General features: G+C 44.3%; 2 protein-coding genes across 2 annotated transcripts; both read left to right on the plus strand.

Annotated features, from left to right (window-relative positions):
* Positions 1-919: 919 nt before the first annotated feature.
* Positions 920-14472, plus strand: fam180a (family with sequence similarity 180 member A). Its single transcript, XM_083906628.1, has 3 exons — positions 920-1101; positions 13709-13806; positions 13894-14472. Exons 1-3 carry the CDS (start codon positions 1026-1028, stop codon positions 14221-14223), a joined length of 504 nt encoding a protein of 167 aa, XP_083762754.1. The 5' UTR covers positions 920-1025; the 3' UTR covers positions 14224-14472.
* Positions 6360-7376, plus strand: LOC310941479 (clusterin-associated protein 1 homolog; the record flags this gene model as incomplete). The annotated part of the gene is made up of 1 exon (XM_083906666.1): positions 6360-7376. One exon carries the CDS (start codon positions 6360-6362, stop codon positions 7374-7376), a length of 1017 nt encoding a protein of 338 aa, XP_083762792.1.
* Positions 14473-15873: the final 1401 nt, after the last annotated feature.

Below are 15873 nucleotides of genomic sequence, written 5' to 3' on the forward strand. Positions count from 1 at the left end.
CTATTGAGCCTTGGCGCAACGCTGTAGACGTGTTCGGGGTCGGTTTCTTGTGTCACGTAGGAAATTTCGAGGCGATCGGTCAATGTACGGTGAAGTTATAGGTAACTTTCTGATGGTTGTCGTGGCCACGCCCCTTTTGAATCCTCAAAATGACCGGTGAACATTTAGTCTGGTCAAGAGGTGGTGTTAGTGATACGTTTGGACAAGCACTCTTTACATGAGCGTAACTACGCCACGGTTTGTGCTATCGGAATCATCCAAATAGTTTCTGAAAGCTAAGAACTTGCACTTCAAAGCCAACAGGATTATTACACTTATTATAGTCATTTGACAATGCAGGAAGCTGGCGAATCAGGGCCTTTGCAAAGGAGAAACCTTTTTGCCTGTGATGTGTCTTGAAGAAATTGGCGCATTTCTTTTTATGTCGGTATGCTAAACGCGCTCTTCTTCAGTAGGACGCAGTGTCCGAGTTTTGTAAATGATTATTCCCACTGGTGCTTGGTTCTGTGCTGGTGAAGTTCTATCTATGTTATGTTAGATTGGTTTGTGCAGTTTCTGTAAAAACACGGTTGCGGTGGTCACTTCCTCATTCGGAGTGTTGTCGCTAAACCGAGGAGGAGAAAACCTCGTTATCCCCTCGGTGGAGTGAAGAAAGTCGCTGAGCGTAGACCTGCACAGTGGGTTTCTCCAGTAGCTGTGAGCCCAGAGTCCAGCCAAGAGGTTCAGACGCTCCCAAGAAACTGTTGATGACTTCCAGATGAGAGAGAGCAGACTGTTTGGCCTGAGAGAACACACACACACACACACACACAGAAATAAAGAGAGAGAGAGAGAGGGAGGATGGAGAAGGAGGAGGAGGAGGAGGAGGAGGAGATGGAGACGTGAATGAAGGAATGATCCACATGAAACTGCAGCATGTGAGATGCTGGAACTCGGTTGTTTTTCGTCCTGCGTCATGTTCATTTATGACTGCGTTCGCTTCCTCTTAAGAGACACTTAAGTGTGTGTGTGTGAGGATTATCAACATGAAGCAGTGGTGGGCTTTGCTCACCGTGGTTCACCTGTCCGTCCACCTGGCAGCCTCGCAGCACCACAGGAAAGGTACGTGGACGTCATTTTTGGTTTAAAAAGTTTATCTGGAAACTTATATATATATACATAAATTTGGTGATTTTGTGTCCAGAAATGTCAATTATAGGATTAAAATGTGGAAAAGAAACAATATTTAACCTCTTCTTCACGGTTGCCCCCGGTATCGGGGCGTCAATATGTCAACAAAAAAACATAATGTCGACTGGACAGCGGAGAACTCATAGATTCCAGCGGTACCATTTCTCTTTACTAAAACCTCTGTAATTTCACTCTGCTTCATTTCAACAGCATCAGACTTTGCGACCTCCATGTATTTTACGCTGCTACTGCATATTTTAAAGGTGATATTTGCTTTAAAATGCAATATTTTTTTTAGGCGAGAGAAAAAAATCCTTCAGTTATGCTGTGTTCCATGTACATTTACTCTGACACAGTGGCATCTACAGTGAAACGTACACCTCTGGTGGAATCTCACAAGTGTTATCTTCATTTTGATACCAAGATAATCCTTGTTACTGCAGAGATTTACTCTTATTTAGTTTGGGCATGTCATTTTCGAGCAGGGACTCCAAAAAGAGGGTCAGGGAAGAAGTGTTTAAGGGGCGGGGAAAAAAAACTTATCTGCCAGAGATAGCGGGAACTGTGTGACACCCACGTGTTTCCATGGAAAAGTGACTGGCCTGTTGTTACTGGATCCACTCACGAAAGGAAATTCCTTTCTCGAAACTCGCATAGCTTCGAATGTTTGGATGTTACATGATGCTAAAATCAACAGGAGCAGGGGCTGGGTCAGGATGAGGGAGTGAGCTCCAGAAACACTGAATAGAGGAGACTCTAAAAAAAATAGTGTTATTTCTGTTTGACTCATTTCAAATGAGATGCCTCTTGAGTTTCTACCTGTAATAGCAGCACATTTTCTCCTTAAAAGAGAAGACATTAGCAAACATTGGCCTAATTATGCATCCAGAAGACAAAACGGCAACATTAGCATCTTGATGGAGTCGCGTCTCTGGACACCTGATGAATTAAAGTCATCAGCGGCTCGCTTATCTCTGCTGTGGTCTTCAGCTCCGGCTCCTGAGGGAAATATCTCTCCGGCTGTTAAATGCACTGCTGTGTGTTCGCCAGCCGTAGCCATGCTTTAATCCAACCTTTCTGTTGATAGGTATGCTGTTAAATCACTGCGCGGTTTCATGGATGCGGGGATTTTGAGAGGGGTGAGGTCAGGAAATCCTAAACATCAACGCTAGTCAGAGCTAATGCCAAAATATGAATTATTGCACCTTTAATTCTTATCGGGAAAGACGCATTTAACTTAAAACTTGATTTGTACCCGAGTGCAGTTACTTCTGACACTACTAAACAAATTGGGTGTCCAGTACGGATTGGGTACCCACACCTCTTATCCTTTGAAGGGTCCAGCCTAAGATAAGCCCAACAAAGACAAACAACCACCACTCCGGTTAACCTAAATCCCAATCTGCCTGTCTTTAGATTGGGGGAAAACTGGAAATACCCAAAGAAAATCCATATAAACACCGCAAAAGTAAACATACGCCAATAAGACCCTATTAAACAAATTTGAATCCCAAACTTTGTTGCTATGAGGCACCACTACTAACCATAGCATCGCCCAACCCCTAGTTTAGTTTAGATCCAACTAAATACTGGAATACGTGTCATAGATTGGGTCTGGATCCAGATAGGAAGACATCCAGGGTCTGGATCCAGATAAGACGTCATCCGGGGTCTAGATCCAGACAGGACGACATCCGGGGTCTGGATCCGAACAGGACGAGATCTGGGGTCTGGATCCAGACAGGACGACATCCAGGGTCTGGATCCAGACAGGACGACATCCGGGGTCTAGATCCAGACAGGACGACATCCAGGGTCTGGAGTCCACCCATCACTGACCTCTGCTATGCTAGCCATGCTTTCACATTCTCTTGGCTGCTGGGACAGGATCTTCTTAGAAAAAATAGCCGTCACCCAATATCAACACAACATTATACCGCAAACGTTGTTGTTGCCTCCTTGAACCTTCCCCCAAGTGCCTTTTTCTCCAGTTACCACATTGATCTTTAGCATTCCAGTGTCTACAGAGCGGGAGAAGTGATGCTGCAACCTGATTTACATTGTTAACTCTGAATCCGCAGGCGTATTGAAATGCTCTGCAGAAGACGTGGGGGCCACTGCGGTAAAGATTGCATTCTCCCCTGCGTCCAGACATCCATTTTGTTTGCATTTGTTCTTCCCGCTCATTCACACTCTCTCAATAACTCATCGAGACGTCCCTCCACCCAGGAGTTACCCCCCCTCCTAATTAATGGACCTTTGTTGTTCCCTCATCTCCTTGCATGCAGTTAGCAGGAGATTACATGTTCCCCGTCTGTGCATAATGACATTGGGGGGATGCCTGCGCTGATTGTTTGGAGCATAAGAAGGGGAAAAGGAGGGAGAGATGAATGAACAGGCGTGGAGCGAGCAGCAGGGAAACTCGCATGTGAAATAGACTAAAAGAATATGCTCTGTGGTGTGAAGAGAATTATGAATTGGATATTCGATTAAAGCCGGAGAACGCAAAGTACTGTATTTTTGGCATTGCTAATCAATAATTCCCTAATAGCCTTTTAGCATAATGGAGTTCAGTTGATCAAAGAGAGAACGAGACATCTGCACCTTCTACAGACTCTCTCTTCACAGCCTTGGGTAAATCTGGTCCTGTAAAGCAGACTTTGACCAATCATAAGGCAGCTCAGCAAGAAAAGCTGTGTTTTTTGCCTTTCCATTAGGAATAGTAGCAAAATGACCGACCAATAATCCAACCGTTCCATTTTTTAGTACCCTTCCCTTGGGGTACCAGGGGTAGCGGTATGGCTCCAGTCACGACAACTGATTGGGCGACAAAAAAAAACGTAATTTCCCTTGCGACTGGTGTTTCTTTGACACCCACAGTCTATTTTCACACAAAGCCTGACAAACTGAACAGGAGTCCCAAACTGGACCGTACTTTATCAAAATTAACTGTACCACGATGGAAACAAGGCTAAAGAAAGAGAGGCAAAGAGAGTTATTATGAGTACAACAAAAGTTTAGACTCGACATTAACGCTAATCGGTTCTTCTTGATCAACCCTTATTGAATTGAAACCACTGAAAACTGTCCACATAATCAAGCCGTTATCGTAAACGCTATCAGCAATAGCAGCTAGTAAATCCAAACAAAATCCATCAAGCTATAGCATCATCAGCTGTAGCAGCAAGTGAATCCAAACAAAATCCATAGTTAGCTATAGCGTCGTCAGTGATAGCAGCTAGTAAATCCAAACTAAATCCATCGAGCTATAGCTAGCTGTAGCATCATCAGCTGTAGCGGCTAGTAAATCCAAACAAAATCCATAGTGCTAGCTATGGTGTCGTCAGCGATAGCAGCTCGTAAATCCAAATAAAATCCATAGAACTAGCTATAGCGTTGTCAACGATAGCAGCTAATAAATCCAAACAAAATCAATAGAGCTATAGTTAGCTATAGCATCATCAGCTGTAGCAGCTAGTAAATCCAAACAACATCCATAGAGCTAGCTATAGCGTCGTCAGTGATAGCAGCTAGTAATTTTAAACAGAATCCATCAAGCTAAGGCTAGCTATAGCATCATCAGCTGTAGCAGCAAGTAAATCGAAACAAAATTCATCGAGCTATAGCTAGCTACAGCATCATCAGCTGCAGCAGCTAGTAAATCCAAACAAAATTCATCGAGCTATAGTAAGCTACAGCATCATCAGCTGCAGCAGCTAGTAAATCCAAACAAAATTCATCGAGCTATAGCTAGCTATAGCATCATCAGCTGCAGCAGCTAGTAAATCCAAACAAAATTCATCGAGCTATAGTAAGCTATAGCATCATCAGCTGCAGCAGCTAGTAAATCCAAACAAAAAGCAGTAAAACATCTGCATGAGGGTAAGAAACCTTTATGACCTTACGGGCAGGTCGAGAGTACTTTCCAAAAACATGTTTCCCTGCGAACAACCGAGCGAAGACCTCACGACCAGAACCACGGAGGATTCACCACGAGATGCCAACCGCCGGCCAACATCAAACACAGAAAAATAAACTCACAAAAACATACAATAAGAGAACTTTATGGGCTGTTCTGAAACAACAATCCACATATGTCAGAGTGACGGAAGGCGGAATGTGTGAAGGTAACAAAAACAGCATGACCCGAGCCATTCCTCATCTTGTCAGACGTGGCTGTGGTTCTGTGATGGCCCAGACATGTAAGGATGCCAATGGAACTGGCAGTCTGGCATATATTGATGATTCCCAGGCTGACAGAAGTCAACGGCGAGCATCCTTTTGAGCTCAGAGCTCAGTCGGAATGCGTCAAAACAAGATTGCGCAACCTGTTCATCATGGGACAGGACGAGCGATTCTTAAACCTAGAGCCAAAGAAACAGAGTAGGTGAGCCCAGGCTGTCACCTGATGTCTGCGTGCAAGCTTCCTGAAGACTAGACAGCGAGATCCTGTAAATGAACCCAACTGCGGTGTGGGAATCAGCTCACACTACTTTGAATTTGGCAGCCCGAAGCGTTGCCAAAATGTATCATGGATCTGTTTCTTTGTTCTTTGCGGTGTGAAGTTGAGAAATGTTCAACTTTCTGCGCGGCGTCGCCTGCGTCTGTTCAGTTACTATTGTGGTTTGTGCATATTATCTTTTTTCCACTCATGGCAGAACTTGGTAGTAGCAGAGTTTACACGTTAACGTCCAAATATGCAGGAATGTCCCCATTGATAATTTTGATTCAAAGCCAATCAAAGCCAGTCACAACAACAGATGACTTTGATCTTTTTGAAGACGTTGTAGAATTTAGAAAGTGTACAGACAGAAATATTTTTGTTCTTCCTGTGGAGGTCAGCGTTGGCCCTCTTCAAGTTACAACCTGTTCGAGATCATTTTTAGAAGAAGAAGGCCAAAGTAATGCAACATTATGGACGCAAGACGCAACTGCCATAAAGCAACGAAAAGGAAAAAGGACAACAAACGCTACAAGAGTTGACAGTGAAAGAGAAGGCAGTAATGCAAAATTATAGAACTGCTGCAGAACTTTCGCATTTTCAGCAAGAAAAGCATGTTCTGGTTCCACTTTGTCAGAGTCCAGTTTAGGTCCAACATCCTAAACTTGATATATAAATAGTAAACATTACCGACTCTTAATAGGAGGCTTATTCTGGTGGAGGCAAAGCCACGTTGCCCAATGTCAGAATGTCCTACAGAGAACTGAGAGACTTCACAGAAACGATGAGAGCGTTGGGTTTTCACAGGCTCATCTCCATCGAAAACTTCAGAACGCCAAACTTCACGTTAGTGGCGGAGATCTTGATGTGGCTCGTCAGGAGATTTGAGCCCCGCACGGACATCCCCTCAGACGTGGCCACAGAGTCGGACCGGGTGTTCTTCGTCAAGGCCGTCGCCAAGTTCATGGCGACGGAGGTGGACGTCAAGCTGAACACCAAGCATCTCTACCAGGCCGATGGCTACGCCGTGAAAGAGATGCTGAAGATCGCGGCGATGTTGCACGCGCCCATTAAAACCAAACACACGGCCCTGGAGGACAGGGTCCAGGAAGCCAACAACAAATTCAAGTTTGAGCTCGGCTCGCGGATTTCGGACATCAAAGCGGCGCGGCAGCTGGCGTCCGAGGTCACGTCCAAGGGAGCGTCGCTACACGACTTACTGGGACAAGAGGTGAAACTGTGGGAGAAGAGGACCGACGCCATCGCGAGACCTTTGGAGATCAACAAGACCGAAAAGGTCCTGAGAGCGACCATCAGGGAGGTGCACGAGAGCATCGAGAAGACCAAAGACGCGCTGGCTAGCGTCACGTGCGACGAGACCACCCTGGATGGCAAGATTGAGAAGAAGAGGCAGGAGCTGGAGAGGAAGCAGAAGAAGCTGCAGTCGCTGCAGAGCGTCAAGCCGGTGTTCATGGACGAGTACGAGGCGATCGAGCAGGAGCTGAAAAGGCAGTACGAGGTCTTCGTGGGCAAGTTCAGCAACCTGTGCTACCTGGAGTCGCAGCTGGACGAGTACCACAGGCAAGAGAAGGAGAGGACGGAAAACACGAAGAAGATGCAGCACAAGCTGAGGGAGAGGGAGCGAGACATGAGGAGGAGGAGGTCGGAGACCGACGAGGATGATTTGGAGGATCAGTCCGAGGATGGATCGGAAGCGAAATCGGAATCGGGCTCAAACAGCGACTTAGAGGAGTCAAACTTCTGAGTCTGCGCCGACACAACCGCAAAAAAGTTAGGGTTAGGGTTAGGGTGTTATTGGTCTTATCTTTGGATTTACTAGCTGCTATCACTGATGACGCTATAGCTAGCTGGATAGTTCGGAATGTTGGACATTAGACCTATTTTCCAAATCAGCCAGTGTGATGGAGACGTCTGGAGACATTTTCAAGAAATTTAATTCAGTTCGTCTTGTTGCAGAGTTAGCGCAAGTCAATGGTACACGTTAGCATGGCTCTAGAAACACTCATACCGACTCCACAGTGCACCCGAGGCAAATCAATTGTAACGACAGACTATCGATGTACATATCTGTGTTGATAAAAACCGGCGGACTGATTCCGCTGATGCTGAGAAAGTAGTCCCTCAAAAATTCATGCGATGCGGTATGAGTGTTTCTAATGCCATGCTAACTTTTGCCATTGACTTGCGCTAGCCATAGCACCAGCGAACTCGGCAACTAGAAGAACTGAATGAAATTTCTTGAAAACGTCTCCATCGCAGCGGCTGAGTTGGAAAATAGGTCTTATGTCCAAAATTTCCGAACTATCCCTTTAATAATGTAACATCATTTATTCACTTTCCTGCTGTAACTTAGACGCAGCAGATATAGTATTTCTAAGTTTTCTAAGAGCAAAAGTGTTGCTCGTCTCCCGCGAGAGACAAAAACCACAATTCTCTCGTGGAATCTCCTGATGCGGGACAATCCAATTTGGGCAAATGTGAGCTGAATAATAATAATAATAATAATAATGTGCAGTCTAATAAAAAATGCAGCAACACCTGCTACCTGTCAATGTGTTTTTCTGTGTGTCTGTTCCCTTATTTGAGTAAACAATAAGCATGTGTTGAACTGGGAGAATTGAAAATGACATTTCCCGCACATCTAAAACAAACACAGATGGGACACGATATTCATGTGAAACACATGTAATAGTGCACTTTTGTCGTGTGTGTGTGTGTGTGTGTCGCTGCCCTGAACTGACTCAGCGTTTCCACCTCTTATTTCCTCACCTCCACGCCCACCTGTGCACCTGTTCGTAATCACTTCATCAGCTCCTTGCTATTTAAAGCCGGCCCTTCTCTTTCCGTCACCTTCCTGCCAGTTGGTTTTCCCCCAAACTCAGGGGCAACATTGTTCTCTTTGTTCTCGCCACAGTAAACTTTTATTTTTAGGACGTATTTGCCCTTTTATCCTCCTGTGCCTGTTGCTGCTGTTAGGAAACACAGTGCAGCACAAAATGACCTTTCTGTTGCTAAATAGAATGAGAAAGAGTTCACTTTTTTTTCAATGTGATTTCCAGTTCATTCTGGTTTTGCTCCTCCCGAGTCGTCCTCCATCCTTTAACGCCGTAATGTTTGTTCTACACTGAGCGTCGCTCTCCCCTGGGTGTGGTTTTGTTTACGACGAGAACAGTGCGGCGTCTCCTCTCGCTGCAGTATCTAATAAGTGAGCGGACAAAATACGTTTGGGGCTCGTTTCGCTCAACGAGGAGTGTAAATTTTGCAGAACTGGGCCTTGATATTTCGCTAGTAGGTCGAGCCAAGTGATATTTTAAAGGGTTGTTGGGAGGATTGTGTGTTATCTTGAAAAGAGATCTGACCTGATTTCTTACGTCCTGATGAGGTTTTGGTCTCAGTCACTAGTTTCATGTCAACTTCAGTGCAACAAGGTGTCCATTTTTTTTGAATTACGGTCACATTTAGTGTCCATGAAATAATGTTTATATCCACTGTTCACGTCTTCAGCCTCCTTTTGTCCAAAATAACCTGGTTTTTGCAAAATTTCAAAACTCCGTAGCTAAGGGTTATCATTTTCATAAAATATGAATAACGAGGGAGACATTTAAACCTAAATATCAACTTATTTCTGGTAGATTTTAAGGACCCATTGGAACCCCTGTACATTAAGCTAGCTATGGAGTCAGAAAAAAGTTAGCTTAGCTCGAAAAAGCAACAAATGCAGGACAAAAACATGCTGCTCTTGTGTGTGTCATCTTAAAAATGTATGACAGGTTGACAGTGTGGCATCTAACACAAATCAACAACAAATTATCTCTCTTATAACCACTACCCTTCTTCTGTATGATTAATATGACGTCATGTAGCTAGTGGCAGCTAGTAAATCCTAACAAAATCCATCTAGCTGTAGTTAGCTATAGCGTCATCAGCGATAGCAGCTAGTTAATCCTAACAAAAGCTACAGCTAGCCAAAGCGTCATCAGAGGTAGCAGCTAGTAAATCCAAACAAAATCCATCAAGCTATAGCTAGCCATAGCGTCATCATCGATAGCAGCTAGTAAATCCAACCAAAATCCATCTAGCTACAGCTAGCCATAGCGTCATCAGCGGTACTAGCTAGTAAATCCAAACAAAATCCATTGAGCTGCAGCTAGCCATAGCATCATCAGTGATAGCAGCTAGTAAATCCAAGCAAAATCCATCTAGCTGTAGCTAGCTATTGAGCCCTCAGCGATAACGGCTAGTAAATCCAAACAAAATCCATCTAGCTATTGCGCAATCAGTGGTAGCAGCTAGTAAGTCCAAACAAAATCCAGCTAGCTTTAGCGTCATCAGTGGTAGCAGCTAGTAAATCCAAACAAAATCCATCTAGCTATAGCTAGCCATAGCGTCATCAGTGATAGCAGCTAGTAAATCCAAACTAATTCCATCTAGCTATAGCGTCATAAGCGGTGGTAGCTAGTAAATCCAAACAAAATCCATCTAGCTATAGCTAGCTCTAGCATCATCAGCGTTAGCAGCTAGTAAATCCAAACAGAATCCATCTAGCTGTGTCTCTAAGTTCAATTCAATATGCTTGATTGTCCCTTTGGGAAGTTTGTCTTTGACTCAGACGCATATGAATGTCCTTGTGGTACAATTAATAAATAAAAAACACCATAAGCAATGGCAAAATAGATACAAAAACACAGTATCATGAGTGTTGGATGCGCTAATTCATGGATTTCTATTAATCGATATGACCGATCGTTCTTCTAACTGAGGAAACAAATGCTAAAGGTACAAAGAAAAAGGTGTTTTGCTCATTTCATGAACGTCATGTGGAAAATACTGGTCCACTCACAATGAAGGGGTGGGACGTTACAGTGGGGCACATTGTGTGTTCATCTGTTTTTCCCCCCAAAAACCCTGGCTCTGGCTCTGGCTCTCACTGAAGAGGTGCAGCTTTATGCTACGAGTTTATTATGAGCCAATCGTTTTTTGTTTTTTTAACGCTCAAATTCTGAGCTCAAGATTTCCTATACGTCCCCGAATAGACGTTCGGCGAAGTGAAGACAAAGGCAGAGCCGTGAGAGACTGGCGGTCGCCCGAGCAGGAGGCAGGTACACGGGGAAGAGCGGCCAGTGCATGTGGCTTTGGCTCACCTCACCTCACACAAGCTATATAAAGTTAATGCATCTGGCCCAGCGAGGCTGTGGGCAGCAGAGCTGATCATTACTGCAGAACTGGCAAGGCTGATGCCGCCGAAGGGGGAAGGGGGAAGGAGGAGGGAGGGGGGTAAGATTTCATCTGGATTCCGACACAGCCTCGTGTTTATACAGTATACCTCATTAAGATCTATGTGTGTGTTTGTGAGAGTTGTGTGCGTTGGCCTGACTGGCTGGATGGTAATAGAATATGTGAAGTAATGGTGATGGGAGAAGAAGAAGAAGAAGAAGAAAAAAATTTGTCTGCAGAAACTCAGAGGAAGTTTTACGACACATCATTAAGCTGTGAATCTTCCTTCAGGTCTGATCGAATTTACTTTTCACTTAACTCGCGTCGAGCAGCCGCCACCGGAGCCTGGAGGACGATAAAAGAGCCGTGATGTAAACATGTTCCGAAAAGCTATCTGACACACGGCCGTCCTTCTGATCTCATTAAGGAGTGCGAAGTCCTTCCTGGTCGTTTTTTTGTCGCTTTGTTTTAAAGCGCCGATATGTAACTTCTGTTGACCAAAACTTCCCCCCGGGCGCCTCAGGTGAACCTGCAGAACTCCTGCAGTCTGCCTGTTGACAATTTTTCTTAGTGGCCACTCATGGTACTGCAACAACAACAACAAAAAAATATTCCCGTAGACCACTATAGTAAAAGAGACACCTGTAAAACACCTCGAGGCATGAACATTTTTGTAAAACATTCCCAAAGGCCAGAAAAAGCCCGGAAAAATCTTATTTCCCAGAGTGACGTCACAGCTGTGTAGGGGGCACACCAAAGCGTGACCATGTTACGCTACAACGATATGATATAGGAATTGTTTTGACATTTTTTGAAAATATTATGACACAGTATAAATAGAAATATCTGAAAAGGACGACTCCATGTCCAAATTTGTGTTTCAGAGAACTGGGGTTAATTCCTTCACCTAAGGTCCGCTGCTGTCTCGCTTTACTGTGGCGATAGCAGCTAGTAAATCCAATCAAAATCCATCTAGCTATCGCGTCGTCAACGATAGCAGCCAGTTAATCCTAACGAAATCCATCGAGCTACAGCTAGCCATAGCGTCATCTGCGATAGAAGCTAGTAAATCCAAACAAAATCCATCTAGCTATAGCTAGCCATAGCGATAGCAGCTAGTAAATCCAAACAAAATCCATCTAGTTATTGCATCATCAGTGATAGCAGCGAGTAAATCCTAACAAAATCCATCTAGCTATAGCTAGACATAGCGTCATCAACGATGGCAGCTAGTTAATCCTAACAAAATCCATCTAGCTATAGCTAGACATAGCGTAATCAAAGATAGCAGCTAGTTAATCCTAACTAAATCCATCTAGCTTCAGCTAGCCATAGCGTCATCAGCGATAGCAGCTAGAAAATCCAAGCAAAATCCATCTAGCTATAGCGTCATCAGCGGTAGCAGCTAGTTTATCCTAACAAAATCCATCTAGCTATAGCTAGCCATAGCGTCATCAACGATAGCAGCTAGTTAATCCTAACAAAATCCATCTAGCTATAGCTAGCCATAGCGTCATCAACGATGGCAGCTAGTTAATCCTAACAAAATCCATCTAGCTATAGCTAGACATAGCGTAATCAAAGATAGCAGCTAGTTAATCCTAACTAAATCCATCTAGCTTCAGCTAGCCATAGCGTCATCAGCGGTGCCAGCTAGTAAATCCAAACAATATCCATCTCGCTATAGCTAGCCGTGGCGTCATCAGCGATAGCAGCTAGTAAATCAAAACAAAATCCGTCTATATATCAATATTATGACAAAGTATATCGAAATCTCTGAAAGGACGACGCTACGTCCAAATTTGTGTTTCAGAGAACTGGGGTTAATTCCTTCACCTAAACCTGTCTCGCTTTACTAGCGTAGCTGTAAAAAAATGCATCACTCTGCGTCTCCACAGACACAAAAAACAAAAACCAGAGCCATATGGAGCTTTTTATTTTGCAGACATTTGTTTTCATTCAAAAACCTTCAGGTTTAACCAAAAGTTAGCGATAATCACATTGTGTGAACACGCTCATATTAAATTTACATGTGTTTTCCGTAGAGTCTTAAATTTACCGTGACTTAAACTGACAGGCACATATGGGTGGGCGGTCCTTTAAAGTCCTTTCAAGCTGAATTTTGACAACTTTCTGTACTTAAAACCTTTCAGTCGCAGACAAACGAGAACCGCTCCTGACACAGATGCCGCGCAGAACACTTTGTGTGGTTCCACTCGGTGCCTTTTCGTGTGTCTTTAAAGCTCCGCATTTTTTGTTTTCTTCGTGGCCCATTAACTTGTTTTCAGTCTCACTCGCTTAAATTAACATCACGTCCAGATGCAGCAGGCCAGATGTTTGTGCAGCGAGGAACCAGGAAATGGCGAAGTGCAGGACAGAATATATTTTTTTTTAAATAAGGATCATCATTAGGTTGGTGGTAAAAAAAAACATGATCTAAAGCCAGAACTATATCACTGGTTACCAATAAAAATCCAGTATGTGACATTTCAAGGTTTTATTGGCAGAAATCGCTCGTACACAGTAGTTCCCTGATGCTCTTGGGTTCTATCGTTGTTCCGATGTTACTGTCTGACCAGTATCTCAGATTACGTGGTGTCCACTCTGTTATCTCACATCTGGACGGTCGGTCAGACCACTGCCACTAATAAATACAGGAGCATCTGTGGCTGAGGTTCAACACCGTTTTACCCTCTTCACAGCTGGAGCCAGATCCTCGGCCACCTGCATAATATTTGAGCAGTAATGAATCTGTGTTTGCTCAAGCCCACCCACGTGGGAGGTGGTCATTTCTGGAATAAGGGGGGGGGGTGGTTGGAGATCGGAGATCCGTCTAATCTGATTTCCTCCTCTGTGTTCTAGCGCTGTTTCCATCTGCGCACAGGATCAAGCGCGGGACGTACTCGCTGGTCAACCCCACGTTTCAGCGCTCGCCGGAGGACGTCGACCTGCTCTTTGAGGTCTGTTTGGGAAAAAAAGCAGTGTATCAGGAAAGAACCACGTTGAATGTTGGCTCAATAATGCCCCTGCCGGCATCATCTTCCCAGATCCTGCTGGCTGGAATGCAGATCGACAGCGACGACCACACCATGCTGATCCCAGATGGCGAGCTGGCGTCGCTGAGGAGCGTCGAGAGGCTGGACGTCATCTGCGAGGACGTCCTGCCCAAGTCGCTCTCCGACGTCCGCCGGCTGACGGCGGAGCTGGCGCGGCGCCGGCGGCCCCTGAGCTGGCAGGACTTCGAGAGGACGGTGCTGACCCTGGTGCACGCCGCGCAGACGCTGGCCGGCGCCGGCGACCGGCAGCGGAGGGAGGCGTGGACGGACGCGGTCACGCAGCTGTTCAGGGCCATCCAGAAAGACCTCACACCTTCATGAGGGCGCAACAGAAGATGTAGAAACATTCGTGTGCGATGTGTATAGATTTTTGAGCCTTTTTCCAGTTTTCCATATATATATATACTATACTATATACTGCATACATTATGTATTATAATTATTATGATACTTGCTAACATGCTAACGGTAACCACAAGCTTTGGAAAAGAAAGATTCACGTTGAAATACATGACAATCAAAGTGCGCTGAAGACCATCTCTGAATTTTGTCCCGTTTACCTAATAAAGTGTATACCCTTGAAAACACAGTAAGGCTAATTTATTTATCTGCAGTACACGACTGAAACTACATCATTTTCCTCAACATATTAACAGAATTCTTACACTTCCATCCGTGACCAGAAATTGAAGGTTTTTGTTGGATTTGTGTCATTTCTATCAATCTAGCTAGCTAGCTAAATACTAACGGTAGATACCTTTAGCCATCTAGATACTAACGGTAGATACCTTTCGCTAGCTAGATACTAACGGTAGATACCTTTAGCTAGCTAGATACTAACGGTAGATACCTTTAGCTAGCTAAACACTAACGGTAGATACTAGCTAGCTAAATACTAACGGTATATACTAGCTAGCTAGATACTAACGGTAGATACCTTTAGCTAGCTAGATACTAACGGTAAATACCTTTAACTAGCTAGATACCAACGGTAAATACCTTTAGCTAGCTAGATACCAACGGTAAATACCTTTAGCTAGCTAGATACTAAAGGGTAGATACCTTTAGCTAGCTAGATACTAAAGGGTAGATACCTTTAGCTAGCTAGATACTAACGGTAGATACTAGCTAGATTGATTAATACTAACGGTAGATACTAGCTAGCTAGCTAGATACCTATCATGGTGACAGTATACAGGACCAAATAGTCAAAGATATTCAAAATCAAAGAGTCTCCTCACTCGCTTTATGCCGACTCTGTACTTCTCCGTATTCGCTCATGAGTTCAGACGTTCAACGTTTTGCGCTCGTCTAATTTCCAGTTTCAGCGAAAAAAACCTCACATTTGCACTGAAAGAGTCTGTGTTTACATCAACACGATCCGATTGGCTCCATTCAAAACAAAACAAAACATTTGATGGATCTTTGCTACAAACACTCATGAAATGAGGTGCTTGCTGTAATAAGGAGGAAAAACAAACATGTTTATGTGTGTTGTTGATGTTTATTTCCCCCCCGTCCGGCTTCATCTGACGCTTGTTTGTCTTTTCCAGCCACTAAATGCAAATTTCCCACATTTATGGGCAGGATTTTGTTCGTGTTTTTTTTCCCCTCCGTATCGCAGTCTACAAACGTGCTAACACAGCCGCTGGCGCTGACTCAGCACTGACGACTGATTGATGAGGAGGTGAAGACAGCGGTGGAAGTATTTCCTTCCAAGATGGAGGATAAGGCTTCGCTTCGTGCTCCTCTCTCTAATGATGATGATGATGAGGTTTGGGATGTTGTAAGAAACTTCTTCATGGAGCGTAAAGAAAGTCTCTGGATTTTACTCCTGTGGTCCTGAGTCTGACAGTTTATGTTCTCTGACTTCAGTTCAACTGGAGCTCTGAGGAGTTGGTGCTAAACCAGACCAGCATAGTTTGGTGCTGGTTTTATGTTGGTGACCAACATAATGATGCTGGTGGACCA

The sequence above is a fragment of the Microchirus variegatus genome (genome assembly GCF_963457635.1).
Source record: "Microchirus variegatus genome assembly, chromosome: 20".
Taxonomy (NCBI): Eukaryota; Metazoa; Chordata; class Actinopteri; order Pleuronectiformes; family Soleidae; genus Microchirus; species Microchirus variegatus.